The sequence below is a fragment of the Littorina saxatilis genome, linkage group LG4 (genome assembly GCF_037325665.1).
Source record: "Littorina saxatilis isolate snail1 linkage group LG4, US_GU_Lsax_2.0, whole genome shotgun sequence".
Lineage (NCBI taxonomy): Eukaryota > Metazoa > Mollusca > Gastropoda > Littorinimorpha > Littorinidae > Littorina > Littorina saxatilis.
In genome coordinates this window covers 41056332-41073705 of record NC_090248.1, presented here as the reverse complement: position 1 = coordinate 41073705, position 17374 = coordinate 41056332, and the positions used below count along the sequence as shown (strand labels likewise).

The following is a 17374-nucleotide window of genomic DNA, read 5'->3' as shown; positions in this document are numbered from 1 at the left end:
ACAGCATGCAGCTGAACTGGAGAAAAAGCAGAATGAAACAGAGAACAAGAAACTCATGGGATCAGTGGTTCACTATGGCAATGTTGTCCAGGTAAGTGTGTGTGTGTGTGTGTGTGTGTCCGGAGTGTCTGTTTGTCACTTTGTGTCCATTATTACATCTTTGTTATCATTTATATGAGGCTAAAACTCAAATACTTCTTTGCTGTCAAATTACCTGTTACATCTGCATTATTAGCTTTTCTTCCAGCGAGAAAAGCCAGTGGCCCAAGTTCCATTCCCATTTTTGAATTGAATATGACCAGAATTTGTTAGGGTTAACATTGTTTTATGGTGTAGAACCTATTTTCTTTGAGAATTTTTTTTTTTTTTAACTTTTACTGCCTGACACAAAGTGTTCAACAGAATAATAAAATGAGTTTTGAAGGGGTTTCAGTATAAAAAAAAGATGAATACCAGCAGCAGTTCTATTTAGCACCACAAGCTTTTTTTTTCATACATGCAAAAATATCAATGTTTTTTTTCTCTCCAGTTGCTGCATTTGAAAAGCAACAAGTTTCTGACGGTGAACAAGCGACTGCCAGCCCTGTTGGAGAAGAACGCCATGAAAGTGCTGCTGGACGGCTCGGGCAATGAGGGGTCCTGGTTCTACATCCAGCCCTTCTACAAGCACAGTTCTCCTGGAGACAAGGTAAAACTGCCATCTTATTCTACATACGTGAGAGAAACAATACAGTATGTAGGATTATTAAACACAATACTGCATGGCTGGCCGTGTCATACCAGATTTACACTCATTGCTTTTTCAAATACTGAAGAGCTTGCTTAATATATTCCCTCGCATTTCAATATTTTTAAAAATATATAAAACTTGTGTAAATCTGATATGATACAGCAAGCCATGTAGTATTCTCTATATAACTTATAAGTATAACTGGTTCTACAAATTCAGTTCACCCGGGGACAAGGTAAAACTGATACAGCAATTTGTCTATTTCTTCATATAACTGAATAAAGCCATGTTTATGGGCCGTTAGCGGCGCTAATTTAAACCAATTGTTGCTATCGGCGTGGTCTTCTGGTAGTTGACACATAACTAACCTCAGTGGGTCATTTCATCATCATTATGAAACTTCAGTTGTTTCTTTTCTTTTATCTTTGCTTCTCTCTGACATATTCTCACAAGGAATCTAATTCTTCCATCCTTCTTCCTGAAAAAAGTTTTTGCAGAAAACACATCATTTCAATTTCTTTCTTTTGATTAAATTAATTGTTTAAAATTCTTTTGTAGATTGTTGTCGGCGACAAAGTGGTGCTGAACCCAGTGAACGCAGGCCAGCCGCTGCACGCCAGTAGCTGTGACCTGCCGGACCACCCGGGGTGCAAGGAGGTCAACTCCCTTAACTGCAACACCTGCTGGAAGGTGGCGCTCTTCATGGACAATCGCGAGAACCAGGAGGACATCTTGAAAGGGGTAGGGGGGAAGGAATAGACTTTTTTTTTTAAATAACTCTGTCACTGCTGCATGACCGTTCGGCAGAGTTATGCCGCTTGAAGCTCGAACAAATATTTCAACTTTTTCTTCCGGTGTTTGCTTGAAGTAAACAAGCAAGGAGAGAGAGGAGAGAAATCGGTTCAAGCATTATGCGTTGCTCTTGGGGAAAGTGCGTTTCTGATAGTTGGTGCGCTTCCGTTACGTCAGTTTCTTCCCATTTGTGAAACGTGACATTACCTGCCAGTCTCTAGCAAGAGGGTGTGTCTCAAACATGCGTACAGGAACCAGGTCACTTTGTCTGAGTAAAGGAAGGGTACTCACTCTTTTACAACCCATAGAAACTTGACAGAGTTATTTCCGTAATTCGTCTATTAGAGGCTTAAGTGGTTTTGTCCTTTGGTTCCCAGATAGCATGCAAATGTTAGAATAACTTTTGATTATAAGTATATTTTGGAAAACGTTTATTTGAATGCTTTGTCAAACGTGTAAGTAATGTTTGAGGTAAATGTTTAACTAAACCTTACTTTGCTTATTTGATTAATGTTGATTTAACTTGAAGCGCAAGTTGAAGGGGAGGGAAGTGAGGGGAGTTCCACTGTACCAGATATACAGAGCACTGGTTTAGACCGAAGAACAAAACTTAATTGTCTTATAGTATGGATGTGGTATGGCTTTGTATTGGATTGGATTGGATTGGATAAGATTTACAGTCCAGTGAGGTTACCCTCATGGAAATTCGGGCTGCTTCCTCCCCGGGGAAAGCGAGCTGCCATACATACGGCGCTACCCATATTTTTTTTTTTCCTGCATGCATTCATGTTTCCTGAGACTTAATGCCGTGTGAGATGGAATTTTTTTACTTTATTCCAAGTCCCACGGGTATTTGATGGACATTTTTATCTATGCCTATACAATTTTGCCAGGAAAGACCCTTTTGTCAATCATGGGATCTTTAACGTGCACACCCCAATGTAGTGTACACGAAGGGACCTCGGTTTTTAGTCTCATCCGAAAGACTAGCACTTGAATTTAGCATAGTTTCATCTTCTTATGTATCGATTGAACATTGGATTTCCCTTATTTGAGCCATGTGACGTCAGAGTCCGACAAAAACTCGTATTTAGGTGGCTTGCCAAGACAACAAAAGAGTGCGTGTTTGTGCGTGTTTGTGTGTGTTCAATCGCAAAAAAATAAAAGGAATTCTAACTAAAATCGGAGGAACACTGACCATCTCAATCTGTGTCAAATGTCATATTTTGGGGTAAATTTTAAAAAACGTAGAATTTATCATCTTCTGACACTGTGCAGGGGGACGTTGTGCGACTGTTCCACGCAGAGCAAGAGAAGTTTCTGACGGCTGATGAATATCGCAAGCAGCAACATGTCTTTCTCCGCACTACAGGCAGGACTTCCGCCACAGCCGCCACCAGTTCCAAGGCATTGTGGGAAGTAGAGGTACAGATGAAAAAATTTTTAGTTGGGACTTTTGCCTGTCTTCCGTTTCTTTGGCGAGTGGGACGAAGAAGTAGCGTTTCTTGGGCAGAATGTTCAGAAAGCTAGAATTTGTCCAGAGAAGGCGGGCATGCCATGGAGATGCTCGCTACGCAAGAGAAAAATGGCCGCCACACTCCTGCCAATCCGATTGGCTGTTCATGGCTGTTTACCGACAAGTGCAGACAACCTTTTCAGTATCAACCAATGGTGTTTAATTCTTGCGTAGCTAGCCATGAAACTGTTTTATATTCACTCTCGCCGTCTTGCTTTAGCCGCAAGCCATTCTCGCATGGAAGAAATAGGGGACAGTTCTCTTACGAGAGATTCAATCTTCAGCTTAAATGTGGACGTTGTGTCATTCCTATCTTGTTTAAGATATGTATGTCTCTTTCATGACCTTCATTTGATTTTCTTTTGTTATGTGTTGATTGAAGTTGAATAACTATACATCAATACTCAGCATACGTGGGACACAACAGGGCCCCACATACTTGAAGATTTAAGATTGTAATAAAAGTACATGTAAAACGAATTAATAGTTTGGCTGTTGTTCTTGGGTATGACTACTTGTGCATGGAAATTAAATTTCCAACTTTTTGTGTCTGTGCATATTGGTTACAGCATACAAATATAGGAAAATCTGACAACAATTGTGCGTCCTGTGCCTTAAAACTGTGAACTGCATTCATGTGATATTTTCAGGTGGTCCAACATGATCCATGTCGAGGAGGGGCGGGACACTGGAATAGTCTGTTTCGATTCAAACACCTGGCAACGGGGCAATACCTGGCAGCTGAGGTTAGCACATAATTTTGTCTGTGTCATTGCTTTCAGACCTCTCTTTTAACACCTCAATATTAAACTCCAACTTTCTCCGTTTCAAGACCTGGATTTCTCAAACTTTTTTCCCAACGTTCAATAATTTATCTTCATTTTAAGACCAAATTCGTGTTTGAGACCTGATTGTCTCAGATTTTGAGGGGTTACACTGAATTGTTTTGCAGGTGTGTTTGTGTGTGTGTGTTTGTGTGTGTGTATGCTGCGTGTGTATGTGCATGCATGCTTTGGTTGGTGAATATGCGCGTGCGTGTAAAATCTATGGAAAAATGCCTCATATTTCTAAATGCTAATTTGCTTTGTGTGTGTTTTTTTTTCCCTCAGGTAGACCATAATCAATGTAGAGACATACACGTAGATATGCTTCATATCGTCCTTCCTGGTTTACACTTTTTGTGTGGGGATTTTGATTTTCTCAGGTCGACATTAATAACTAGCTCAGTCAAATGAGATAGTCGTCTTATCTTCCTTGCTATCTCATACCTGTTGTGTGTGTGTGTGTGTGTGTGTGTGTGTGTGTGTGTGTGTGTGTGTGTGTGCGCGCGCGTGTGTGTGTGTGTGTGTGTGTGCTTGTAATCGTGTCAAAGTGAGGTCACAGAGCAGTTAACATCCTCTTGAAATGGGGCTCTGAAAAAAAATGGGGTCTCATTTTAGGAACCCATTTTTTTCAAAGCATGTACAATGCAGGAAATCTTATTTTATCATCAAAAAAATTGATTTGAACAGGATGTCTCATTTTGACATTTTTTCCGGTTAGCTGTGTTTACGGATTTCACACACCGAAGTGTGTTTCGAATCGGTTTTTTCCTGGTTATGGGGAAGTCACTCTCTAGACTCGCTCTGCATGACGTCACTTCCTGATGCCGCCAAAAATGATATGGACTCTTCAAAGCAGTGTGGAAAAAAGTAAGGATTTTATCATTTCCTCACCTATATATTTTATGATTCGCCTTGTCTTTTTGGTATTTTAATAGTTCATTAGCATATATATTTGGTTCAAATGTACCTTTCTGTTATTGCAAAAGCAACTGTTCACACTGATGCGACTGATCGCTCAATCGAGTCAATGAGTCAATGTAGTCTATCTAGACGGCAAATGCAAATGGCGCTGTGACTTTTCATGCGTTTTCAGCATGTTTGTTGTTTTTGTTTTTCAAACAGAAAATATTGTTAAGAACATTTAACCCTTCAATAAGTAAGTGTTAGAAACAATATTCCATTGACGTTTTTATTGACTTTGAACCAGATTTCCACCGGACTAAGAGTTTGAATACCACTCGCCCTTTCAGTTCAGATTAAATGCTAGTTTCAAAGAAAAATTATTTTATCGTCATCAAGCACCGAATCTCAACAATCCGCTCAAAAACGTGTTGTTGTTGTTGTTGTTGTTGTTGTTGTTGTTGTTGTTGTTGTTGTTGTTGTTGTTGTTGTTGTTGTTGTTGTTGTTGTTGTTGTTGTTTTAAACAAGATTTGCCTTCGGATGGTTTTTAAAATGTGTTGAACACGCACAGAAAGTCACAGATGTACCCAAATGCGATCACTCGTCTGTCAGAATCTTCTTTGGTAAATCCTTTTCATGAGGTCAAAGATTCTACTGGAGATTGAGGGGGAGGGGGATCTCTCCCATAGTTCTGGCACTTGAATTTCATTAAAAAAAATATCTTTGTAAGTTTGAACAATGGGGAAGAGGGAGGGGGTAGCTGAAACAAACAACTATGGAAGTACCGTACTAGATCTGAACAAAGGATTCATGGTTTTAGTATTGAGAGCTTTCTTTTTCTTTGCTTGCATCAAATTGCAATAGTAATGTGAAGCTGTGGAAACTGGAATGGAATAATGCACACAAACCACACTCACTGTATTATTGGTGCTTTGTTTTGGACAAAGTAATGGTGCCAAGTTTCACTTTCACATCATTTTGATTTTCTTTCTGTGCAAAAATTGATAACCTCTAAAATCGTGTTATTATGAAATTGCCCTTTAAAAAGGTCTAGCTTGAACACCCCATTTTAGGGAGGCTTCAAATTACTTGACGCACTGCATTTTTTCACAATGACCGTAGTCCGCCGTGCAAAACGCAGTGAAACTGACGAGCCTGTTTAGCGCGGTAGTGGTTTCGCTGTGCTGCATAGCACGCTTTTCTGTATCTCTCTTCGTTTTAACTTTCTGAGCGTGTTTTTAATCCAAAGATATCATATCTATGTTTTTGGAATCAGGAACCGACAAGAAATAAGATGAAATTGTTTTTAAATCGATTTCGGAAATTTATTTTTAATCATAATTTTTATATTTTTAATTTTCAGAGCTTGTTTTTAATCCGAATATAACATATTTATATGTTTTTGAAATCAGGAAATGATGAAGAGTAAGATGAACGTAAATTTGGATCGTTTTATGTAAAAAAAAAAAAAATTGATTACAATTTTCAGATTTTGACCAAAGTCATTAATTAATTTTTAAGCCACAAAGCTGAAATCAGGGATGAGATTCTTCCGCCAATTGGCGGAATTCCGCCCAAAAGTTCGTTCCCAGGACCATTTTTCTGAATCGTCTAAATCCGTTGAGAAAAAATGGGGGGGGGGGGTAGAGTAGTTGTTGTGGTTCCATTGGATTCGATCTGTAAAGTCCTACCTACAACCCTAAAGTCGATTTTCCAGATCAAATCTCCGATAAAATAATGACAACATAACCTCCGTATCGAAGGAAGTGGACCTTCGACCCGAATATGAACTTTCCATTTGGGACTAAGTTTCCCTTTCACCGAGTGTCTTCATTCCGAAAATTCATGAACGGGCCGATTCAGCTGTCGGCTTTAGCCTGCTAAACAAAGATGGCGTCGGTGAGAACATTGACGGAAAGCGAACATGTTTATGAGAATTGATGTTTTGTTTAGTTTGCACTGGTCTCTGATATTCAGGAATTGCAAGCATTAACTGAACTTGTATGTGCATCTTAACTGTTTTATCTTTCACAAGCATTTGACAACCTGTACATTTGCTCATAATTATTTTGTAATGGAAACAAATGTTCTGCAGAGTTATGTTGATTTTATGCACACTGTTCTTGCCAAAGTGCAGTAACACTCCTTTGTGGTTTTTCCAGAGCCACCATCCAGACCACAAGGACCCATCAAGGTCCTGAGCACCACCAAAACGTCAGCCACCATCGAGTGGCGCGCTCCAGAGGATGACGGAGGCTTGCCGCTTTCAGCTTACGTGCTGGAGAAGCGCGAGTTCCCTCGCTCCACCTGGAGCCGTGTGGACAAGATCAGTCCCGACATGACCAGTAACACCATCCAGAACTTGACCACTGGGTCAGACTACTTCTTCCGTGTGATGGCAGAGAACAAGGCTGGGCCCAGTCCACCTCTGGAGATGGACAAGCCTGTTAGGATCAAGAGTCCTTATGGTGAGTTGGGGTTAAGGAATGATTTACTTTAACTCGGTCTCAAAGCAGAAATGTCAGTATTGTTCAATGAAGAGCATTAAATCCTGGCATGAAAATGTATTGATAGGAACAAGGGAAGTTTAACTAGATTTAGAACCGGCACGGTTGGCCTAGTGGTAAGGCGTCCGCCCCGTGATCGGGAGGTCGGGGTTCGAACCCCGGCCGGGTCATACCTAAGACTTTAAAATTGGCAATCTAGTGGCTGCTCCGCCTGGCGTCTGGCATTATGGGGTTAGTGCTAGGACTGGTTGGTCCGGTGTCAGAATAATGTGACTGGGTGAGACATGAAGCCTGTGCTGCGACTTCTGTCTTGTGTGAGGCGCACGTTAAATGTCAAAGCAGCACCGCCCTGATATGGCCCTTCGTGGTCGGCTGGGCGTTAAGCAAACAAACAAACTAGATTTAGGCAGCTTAAACAATAATCTTGATATACTATTTTTCTTTTCAAGTTGAACAGAGAAAGTGCAGCAGAGAAATAAAAATCCTTGAAGTTTTGTTGCCAGAGTCATGCATGCTTTAATTTCCACATATTGTAATGATCGTCTAGCCTCATCATTAAAATGCGATCATTCGTGAAACTGAACTTTTCACTATCCCATTGTCATTCAATGCTCCCCAGGTCTTTAACCAACAGTACTTCAGCATTCAAACTCTTATCACACAATTTTCTCTTGACAGATGTGCCATCAGCACCAACAGGCCTGCGCGTGTCCAACGTCACAGATAAATCAGCAGATGTGTCTTGGACCGCTCCGGACAGCGACGGTGGCACGCCCATCACCAACTACATCGTTCAGACCCGCATCATCCCTCGTTCCACCTTCACCACCGTCCAGGAGACGACAGAAACCAAAGTGACCTTGACCGGCCTTGTTGCGGACAGCCAGTACATGCTGCAGATCATCGCAGTCAACGCTGAGGGACAGAGCCTGCCTCTGCAGTCCAGAGAACCCATCTGCCCAGAGAAGATCCTCAGTAAGTGTTTGAAAAGTCTCTTTTCATAAGAAGAAAACCTTTGAAATAACTGGACTGCGAGTGTTTGCAAATATGGAGCAATAGCTGAAGGGATTGTGATATGTCAGTAGAGTTTGAGAAATGTGGGTCTTAATAGAGAGAGAGTCCTATAATGGAGGTGAATTTAGTGACACTGTGAAGAAAACATGTGAGCAATTCAGGTCTTGTAGTAGAGGGAGTCTCATATAATGGAGGGTCTTACTAGAAAGGTTCCAATGTAATATTTTCTTTCAACATTGGTCTACTGTCTCTTGTCTGAACGTATGTGTCTTAAACATATTGATACAAAATTGACTAATGTTTGTTAAACTTTAGGTGTTCCTGATGCACCAGCGTCATTGCTGATCAAGAACATCACCAAGGACGGCCTGACCTTGGAGTGGACCCCACCAGAGAACGATGGCGGATCCAGGGTCCGTCGCTACATCATAGAGAAGTCTCTGAAGGGCACAGACAAATGGGAGAAGGTCACCACAGTCGAGAGCTTCAGAACTCGGTGCACTGTCGCTGATCTGGAGCGAGAGAAGGACTACTTCTTTGCTGTGTCCGCAGAGAATGATGTGGGCATTGGCGAAAAGCAGAAGACAGCCAAACCAGTGAAAATGGAAAAGCCTATCTGTGAGTTGAATTGCAATTAAATTACATATCTTACCCAACTCACATATAGCAATTAACCCTGGTTCAGTGCTGGTATCGCTGTACGCGTCCCCTTGGTAACAAGAAAGACGCCTCTAAAAAAGAGTGACCGAGACCCGTAAGGGTGTCTAGGCCAGCCCGGAAACGAGGCTGCCTTCCGTATGCGCGCGCATACTCCGCCATATGCATCATTCTAAAAACTCAGCGTCAGTGGGACTGGTCGCATTTTGTACGCTCTGGCTGTTTCAGCCTTTGTTACTTAGTCTTTTTGACTTTGTTTCGTTCCTCTTGGTCTCTTCTTGTCATCTGGACTTCACAACTATGTTGAGGTGAGGTCGTTCCTTGTATTTTGCTTGATTTTGGCAATTTTGTTGGCCGTATTTTGGACTTGCGATGTTTCTCAGAAATTTTTTCGTGAGTCGTTTTTCCGTCATGGCTGACAATGCTAAGAAGAGGGCAGCTTCTTAATAGGTAGCTGCTGTGCCCTTTTCTCCTTAGAAAGCTTTTAGGAAGTCTAAACAATCCGGTCTATGTCCGTTTCTGTTGTAGATTCTCTTGCTAAAAATCTTTTGATGTGTTGATTGTTTTACCCGCTTAGCCGGTAGACAAGTCCGCTTCCAGTTTGTTTACTACACTGGTGACTATTCCGGAACCCCCATTTTGCCGGCCAACGGCCTCGCCACGTTGTAAGCACCGGTTCTCGTCCTTTCATCGAAGTTAAGCAACGTCGGGCCCGGTTAGTTCTTGGATGGGTGACCGCCGGTGAACACCGGGTGCAGTGGCCACCTTTGTTTTAAGCCTACGGATTAGTCCGGGCTCGGTGTTAAACATGTTGTTATTGGGCTTGCGTCTGTAGACGTGGCCTCTTTGCTTTTGACTTTAAGTTCACAGGTTTCTGCTTTGGCAGCTGGCACTGCGTCATCAAAGGCAGAACTACGTGCTCTCCCGGCCGGGGTTGCTGTGTGTTCGTCTCTGGACAGTGGTCGTTCGTCCCCTGCTGTGACCTTATGTGGGGAGTTCACGGTCTCCGGCGTCTGTCCTTCTTCACAAGGTATGTGTACTCCACGTGAGCGTTGTCTTGAGGGAGTAGCCTCGGGTCTAATCCCAGGTGAAAGTTCTGAAACACTGGCTGATATCCACCGCTTAGTCGGGGTGTCAGTGGGTGCTAAGGGCCCTGACAAGCGAACAGATGTTCCTTTTCTTCCCGCCTCGTCGGTAGACTGTGGTCAGGTTGAAAGGCATCTGCTTCCGCCCAGGGGGCAGGAAGGGGTGCGTCCACGGTGGTGGACGACATCCAGCTTACTTGCCGTTCAAGTTGTCCAAACGCCGTGACGCGGGCAGCGGAAAACGGCATTTAAGTTTTGTGGAAGTTGGTGGACCGCGAAAGGCGGGGGTCACCTTCCTGATTGCGACTGCGAGCATGAAGGAAAGGATAACGAGGATACTTCCATTTGAGGGTGCGTCCACGGGGATGGACGACACCCAGCTTACTTGCCGTTCAAGTTGTCCAGCGCAGTGGCGTGGGCGGCGGAAAACGGCATTTAAGTTTTGTGAAGGTTGGTGGACCGCGAAAGGCGGGGGTCACCTTCCTGATTGCGATTGCGAGCATGAAGGAAAGGTTAACGAGGAAACCTTCTTATGAGGGTGCGTCCACGGGGATAGACGACACCCAGCTTAACTTGCCGTTCAAGTTGTCCAGCGCAGTGACGTGGTCGACGGAAAATGGCATTTAAGTATTGTGGAAGTTGGTGGACCGCGAAAGGCGGGGGTCACCTTCCCGATTGCGATTGCGAGCATGAAGGAGAGGATAACGAAGTTACTTCCATATGAGGGTGCGTTCACGGGGATGGACGACACCCAGCTTAACTTGCCGTTCAGGTTGTCCAGCGCAGTGACGTGGGCGGCGAAAACGGCATTTAAGTTTTGACTGGAGGGGGTGGTTGAGAGCAAAGCTTTACTTCCTCCACCTCTATCCGGTTTGATGACTTCTGGAAGTTCGGAGGAACAGGATGTTCACTTCAGCTTCCGGGAATCGTTGTCCATTGCCCTGGAGTTGGCAAAGGGCCGCGTGTAGCCGGGTTCTCCGGTGAAAGTGGTGTACGTTCGCAGGAGGTAGCAAGCTTTGTGCGGTGAAGTGTTGAAACCGTGTCTGTTCTTCCGCTTTCTGGCGCACGTTCAGCAGCGGCTAAGAGCCCTAGGCAACGTAAGCTTCCGCCCTGGGGGGCAGGAAGTTGGTGGGCTGGGTGATTCTTGGGTTGACCATGCGAGTCTCTCTGGGGGTCACTTTCCTACCTTTGATACCGAGCAGGGGGGCAGGAAGCGAGCAGTAGGGCTGATTCTTTGTTGGAGATTTAAGTCTAGCATGGAGTCAGCTTCCGGATTGCACGGAGGTGCATGAAGGCTGTTCAGATTAAGGTGCTCCTGTTTTTCTGTAAAGCACTGATTTTAGGTTCTGTTTCAAGTTAGCAAGTGCAGTGGCGCTCGCAGCTGAAATGGTTCGAGGTACAACGGGATCGTCCGGTGTGTTTCTGTGCAACCGGGTGGTCCCGATGTTTACTTATCCACGGCCTGTTGCGCTTTCGCTTTTGCGGCTGTGACTTCTGGGTGCAGGACGGGATATCCTTCTACTGTTAACACTGTGGTGTTGGTAGTCGGCACTTTTCAGCTTTTGGCTTCTGGTTCCGTTTCTGCGGTTCCTTTGCCTTTTTTACAGGCTGTTTTCACTTTCTCTTCCAGTCTTCCAGCTGGCGTGAGTCAGGTGGATGGAGATCTGGCATGGTGTTATGACGTTTGAAACTTTTCAAAACTTTTCCGATTGTTGGCAAGTTTTTGCCTTATCGGGATGGGTGACTGGTTCTCATCATTTCGATGTTCGTTATGATGCTGGAACAAGAGGAGGAAATGGGGAGGCTCATACTTCAGCTGTGTCGCGGTTCGCGGCATTTTGTAGTTGGTTTGAGCTTTCTGAGGAGAATCTTCGAGTGTTAAGTTCTTAGATCCTCTGGCGGGGTCATCTTGTTCTTGCGGAAGTTTTCGCAAGCGAGTCTTCTTTGTCACCACTACTTTTGTGGGCAACGCACGACTATTTGCCTGTGGTGGTGTTGGTGCTTTAGCTTGTTTCTTACGCCCAAGTAGCGTGTCACTCGCAGAGCGCTTTCTGTAGGCTTCGGGTAACTCCAAGCTTAAGGACTTAGGTTCTCTTGTTTTTCGTTCTATGGAACCGCCCTCGGGTTTGGTGATGGCGATAGCAAGGAGAGACTGTCTGTTGGATCAAGGTCTCCTAGCTCTGGGAGATTGCGGCATCTTTTCTTTATGATTGGCTCGTTTGTACGTAACTGGCTTTTAGTCTCTCGCTTGGGCGGTTTCGTTTAACAGGTTATCTTTGTGGTCCGACAGGACTCATATACAAAGATTTTACTTTGCCGTTTTTTACCTGAGAGTAAGCCTCTGCCCTTTAAGTATTATTCTGTTGGCTAGAGGTTAATCTCTTTCTTGTTTGAAAGGTCTCTTTTTGAGCCCGCTTCTAGGCACGCGGGTTCTCTAACTAAGAGAATCTCACGGTAAAAGGAAAGCGCAGGGCAGGTCTTGGCTGTTTTTCGTTTCCAAACGAAAAGCTTCAGGCTGGCTGTTATCCACTTTGGGTTGGGGCTCCATACCCTCGCTTTCACAGGGCTCTTTTTGAGTTAGTTTGGGCGACCTGTTGGTCGCACAGTACGGGTCTTTGCAATCTTGGTTTCCAGACCTCTTTAGGCTGGCAAGAAGGCATCTTTGCTTTCTCACATTGGAATTACTTGAATGTCTGCTGTAAGGGTTCACTTGAGATACTTAGGGGCGTCTGCCTCAACTCTGGGTTTGGTTCAGAGTTTTTGTGTTCTATGCAGAAGGTTTTTTCTGGCTAGGTTTGCTATGGACAGCTCTTTGGAGAAAGACTGATCTATGGTTCTTAGGGTTCCTTCAAATTTTCTGGCAAGTAAGCAGAATTTGGAGAATCCAGCTTCGTGCACATTTTAAACCTTTTAGCAATATTCTGGCTCCTCCAGAGCCATATTTAGCCTTTTGATCATTTCGGGTTCAATGATTTTTCTAGCTTGCATGGATCTTTTCAGATTATTGATTCTAACAGCTCTTGTTCTTATTTTTCAACTCCGTCGCTTTTTAACCCTGAACGGTTAGAAACGACGTTAAACACTGGTTAAGGATAGAAAGTTTTTCTATCGACTTTGGTGGAGGTAATGACTTACTTAAGTCAACCTTAGCTTTATAGACTGCCACATTGTTTAGGCATGCCTTCAAGTGTTGGCAAGGAATTAAAAGGGGGGGGGGAGCAGTCAGTCCTCTCTCTTCGGGTGGCGCGGACTCAACTTTCCTCTCTTGAGCAAGTTTATTGCTCTTGGAGATCCTGATGTACATTTTTGTCCTGTTAGAGCCCTCAGCAGATTTCTGTTTCGGACTGTGCACTCTCGTTTGGAGACTCAGAAACTTCTTTTTATCTCATTCATCATGGTACGGTTTAGAGATATGTTGAAAGTCTCGTTAGCCAAGTGGGTCTCCACCATTGCTAGGCAAGCTCTTGGCTGGTGGCAGAGTCAGGCAGGGAATGTCAGGGCAGTCTTGCCCTTTACTACAGCCAGGCCTCATGAGGCAAAAGATTGGGCTTCCACTCTAGTTGATCTTCATTTTAATCTCCTGGCGGAAGTTCTTGAGTCGGCTTACTGGCTTTCTTGAAATGTTCTTCATTGATGTCTTTCTCAGGGATTTCTATGCCTTGAGACAGGATGCGTTTCTGGGTTACCTGCTCGGGTAGAGGCAGGACAAAATCTCGATTCCTATTTGGGTAAAGTGCCCTCCAACCTTTAGTAGCAATCTGCTATATGTGAGTTGGGTAAGATATGTAATTTAATTAAAAATTTTAGTAATAAATTTTCATTTGATTAATATACTTACCCAACTCACATCGTTTATTCCCTCCCGCCTCCCCGCTGTGGGGTTATATATGTCTAAAAAAGAAGTGAGTTGGGCTTCGTTTTAGAATGATGCATATGGCGGAGTATGCGCGCGCATACGGAAGGCAGCCTCGTTTCCGGGCTGGCCTAGACACCCTTACGGGTCTCGGTCACTCTTTTTTAGAGGCGTCTTTCTTGTTACCAAGGGGACGCGTACAGCGATACCAGCACTGAACCAGGGTTAATTGCTATATGTGAGTTGGGTAAGTATATTAATCAAATGAAAATTTATTACTAAAATTTTTAATTTCAGTGACGTTGTAGATTGAGGATTAGTCAGCAAGCATTGTTGAATCAGTTTAGCGTTGTTACAGCTAGTTCTCACATCAAACTTAAAATATCATTTTGCTTTCTGATGTGCAATCATTACTTGACTCCACAGGTATATTTTTTGCATGACCCAACCTGTCAGTTGAAAAAAGATAAGGCAACCAGTGACACACTTACTAAACCACCCCACTTTTCTCTCAACAGTCCCACCATCACCGCCTACAGGCCCTCTGGTGATATCAGACGTGACCAAGACCAGCTTCAAGGTCACCTGGAAGACACCAGAGAAGGACGGTGGATCTCCAGTCACTCACTACTCTGTGGAGAAGCGCGAGACGTGGAAGACAAGCTGGACGTTGGTGGAGCGTGTCCCTGGCGACCGTCTTACCTGCGACCTGCTCCTTCTGCAGGAAGGACAGGACCTTGTCGGGGTCAAGGCCGAGAACGTTGCTGGAGAGTCCAAGCCTCTGGAATCGGAACATGCCATCACACCAATGAGTCCTTACAGTGAGTATGCTTTTTATTCTGATAACTTTTAATAACTCCAAGCTTTTCTTGTTTTTGTGTGTGTTTATTTAAGGAAAAGAAAGACATGAAGGTTTACATAATAGGCTCAAAACCAAGACTTCGTGACATATTTTAAATGGCTGTGGTTGAAGACATAGCTGGAACAACAGAATTTTATCATTTTTCAAGTCTCTAAACTTGCTTTTGGCCCACACAATATGTAATTCCATAGCTATAAACTAATGAATCTCTCCTTGTCTCTGCAGAGAAACCATCAGCCCCAGAATCACTGACAGCAACAGACGTCACAGAAACAGCAGTGTCGCTGAAATGGAAGCCACCTACCAGCGACGGAGGACTGCCGATCAAGTCCTACATCGTCGAGCGTCGCGACAAGCACTGGGGTTCATGGGTTAAGGCCGGAACCACCAAGGGCACAGTGACGACTTTAGATGTGGATGGCTTGGTGACTGGACAGGAGTACTACTTCCGTGTCTCTGCCGAGAATGAGGAGGGAGTTGGGCCAGAAACTGAGATGAAGGAGCTGGTCAAACCAACAAGGGAAGCTGGTGAGAATGTCATTTGATTTGGTTTTGAACTGTGGAATTTTTGCAATGGTTGACCTGATTGATGGAGTCCAATGTAGGGAGCAAAGACAATACAATAAGCATGGTATTTCAAGAATTGATACACAAGTTTACGATTAGAACACAACAATATTTACTCTGTTTCAATTGGGCTGCACAAGTTTACAATCACAACACCACAGCAATAATGTCATTTACAGCAAAAAAAGATAAGTCAGCAGTTGTCTTTTTTCAGTAGAGCTGTTCCAATATTTAATCATTTTGATACAAATGTTAGTGGAATCAACATCTTTGTTGAATGATATGGTTATTATGCCAGTATATAGCTATTCTGATGAACACGTGGGGGAATTCGGGGGCTGTGATTGGATAGTCTCTTCCTATCATCAAAGCATATTGCTGCCGAAGTCGGCCATTTTACTCAATATCCAAAAGCATATTGAGTAAAATGGCATCCAAAAGCATATTGAGTAAAATGGCCGACGCATGGTTCTGGTTTACACATCTGCACCACGCGGCGATGTTTCTATCGACAACAGCATACACTGACAACTTGAAATTCTTCTCGGGAATGTTTTTCAGCTTTACAAACTTGAAATTCTTCTCGGGAATGTTTTTAAGCTAAGTTACAAATGTCGATAGCAAATTTCCAGAAGCTGCAATCTGAAGCGACCTATCTCTGATTCTAGCAGACGATCTCTCCAATGTTTAACACAAAATCAGCAAACTCTCCTGTCACATAGAACGTCCATTGTATAGTGCAATGTTGAAATGAAGTTACTGGTCTGAAACATTTAGTCGTTTCTTCTGAGACAATCCTTGTTCTCTTATCATCTGCAGATTTACCGCAGTCTTCACCACGCGAATTCCCAACAGAAGTCAGACTTTCGAACATACAATATACGTAGGCAAGCATGATACGTCATGACGTCATATGATTCCTAGCATATTGACGTAATGCTAAACATCCGGTTATCTCGAGTTTTCTCCGTAATACATGTCCGTGGGTTTTTCAATGTTCGGTTATTTCCGTGGCTTCATGCGGAAAGGGAACCATCGTCTGCACTCAACGAAATGGACCATTCTGGTACTTGTTGCTGACAAAAACATGATTTTAACACAGAATTTAATGTCAGAATAGCTATATAATCGCTATTGTGTTTTCATCGTAGCAATAGGGTCCGATATTTAGACTCGAACAAGTATAATGCGACTCGTCTTCGACTCGTCGGCATTATACTTGTCTCGTCTAAATATCGGGCCCTATTGCTACGCTGAAAACACAATAGCTGGTAATGATGTACTCATTTTATTGACCATCTATCAAACATATCTTCCAGTTGTTCCTGAACCTCCTACGGGACCCGTCTACTTCAGTCACTTGGATGCAACAAGTGTTGTCCTTGACTGGCGTGCGCCTCGAGATGATGGCGGTGCCCCTGTGCTTAACTACCGCATTGAGGTGTCGCAGAACCAGGAAACCTGGACAGAGGTGACCATTGTTGATGGTGACTTGACCAAGACCAAGGCAAAGAACCTGGCCACAGACAAGAAGCACTACTTCAGAATCTTCGCCATCAACAAAGTGGGAACCAGCAAACCGCTTGAGTCGGATGCTGTTACACCAAAGAGGCCTGTTGGTAAGTCACTGTGTCCTTTTTTTTTATGTCAATCTCAAGTTGAAAAAGTCTATTTAGTTTAAAAGCAAAATGTTTGTCAGCTTGCGAAACTCTGTACAGTGAAAACTGTCAAATACGGTCACTGGACTTAGCGGACACTCGCAGAATACGGACAGTCAGTCTCGGCACGGACTGCTTTACACTGTAAAACACCTGTACGTTACGGCCACCTCGGCATTACGGACGCGGACACGTATTTTGGGTCCATAATAAGTCATATACCTGCTAAATACGGACATCCACAGCAAGCTGGGAAGTTCGATCGACGAAGAAGACGATAAATCGATCAGTTGATATTAGTCGGTATCTGAGCAGCTCTCGCGAGACACGCTATTTGAACATCGCGAGAACTTCGAACCTTGGCTTGTGCAGCTCGCACGAGATCGTTGTACCGCATGCTTTGCTATG

At 43.7% G+C, this 17374-nt stretch overlaps 2 protein-coding genes across 5 annotated transcripts in view; both read left to right on the top strand.

Annotated features, from left to right (window-relative positions):
* LOC138964732 (inositol 1,4,5-trisphosphate-gated calcium channel ITPR1-like) overlaps positions 1 to 17374 on the top strand; it is a 194835-nt gene that overhangs the window by 34693 nt on the left and 142768 nt on the right. For all 4 annotated transcript variants that reach the window (XM_070336765.1, XM_070336763.1, XM_070336764.1 and 1 more), the window contains exons 4-8: positions 5 to 91; positions 530 to 688; positions 1289 to 1471; positions 2801 to 2947; positions 3689 to 3784. In XM_070336765.1, coding sequence (XP_070192866.1) covers positions 5 to 91; positions 530 to 688; positions 1289 to 1471; positions 2801 to 2947; positions 3689 to 3784 — 672 coding nt within the window. The remainder of the gene's footprint in view (positions 1 to 4; positions 92 to 529; positions 689 to 1288; positions 1472 to 2800; positions 2948 to 3688; positions 3785 to 17374) is intronic.
* LOC138964739 (M-protein, striated muscle-like) lies at positions 4378 to 16603 on the top strand. The gene is made up of 6 exons (XM_070336779.1): positions 4378 to 4729; positions 6926 to 7231; positions 7949 to 8245; positions 8600 to 8902; positions 14398 to 14700; positions 14967 to 16603. The coding sequence occupies exons 1-6, from the start codon at positions 4684 to 4686 to the stop codon at positions 15284 to 15286; spliced, it is 1575 nt and encodes a 524-aa protein (XP_070192880.1). The 5' UTR covers positions 4378 to 4683; the 3' UTR covers positions 15287 to 16603.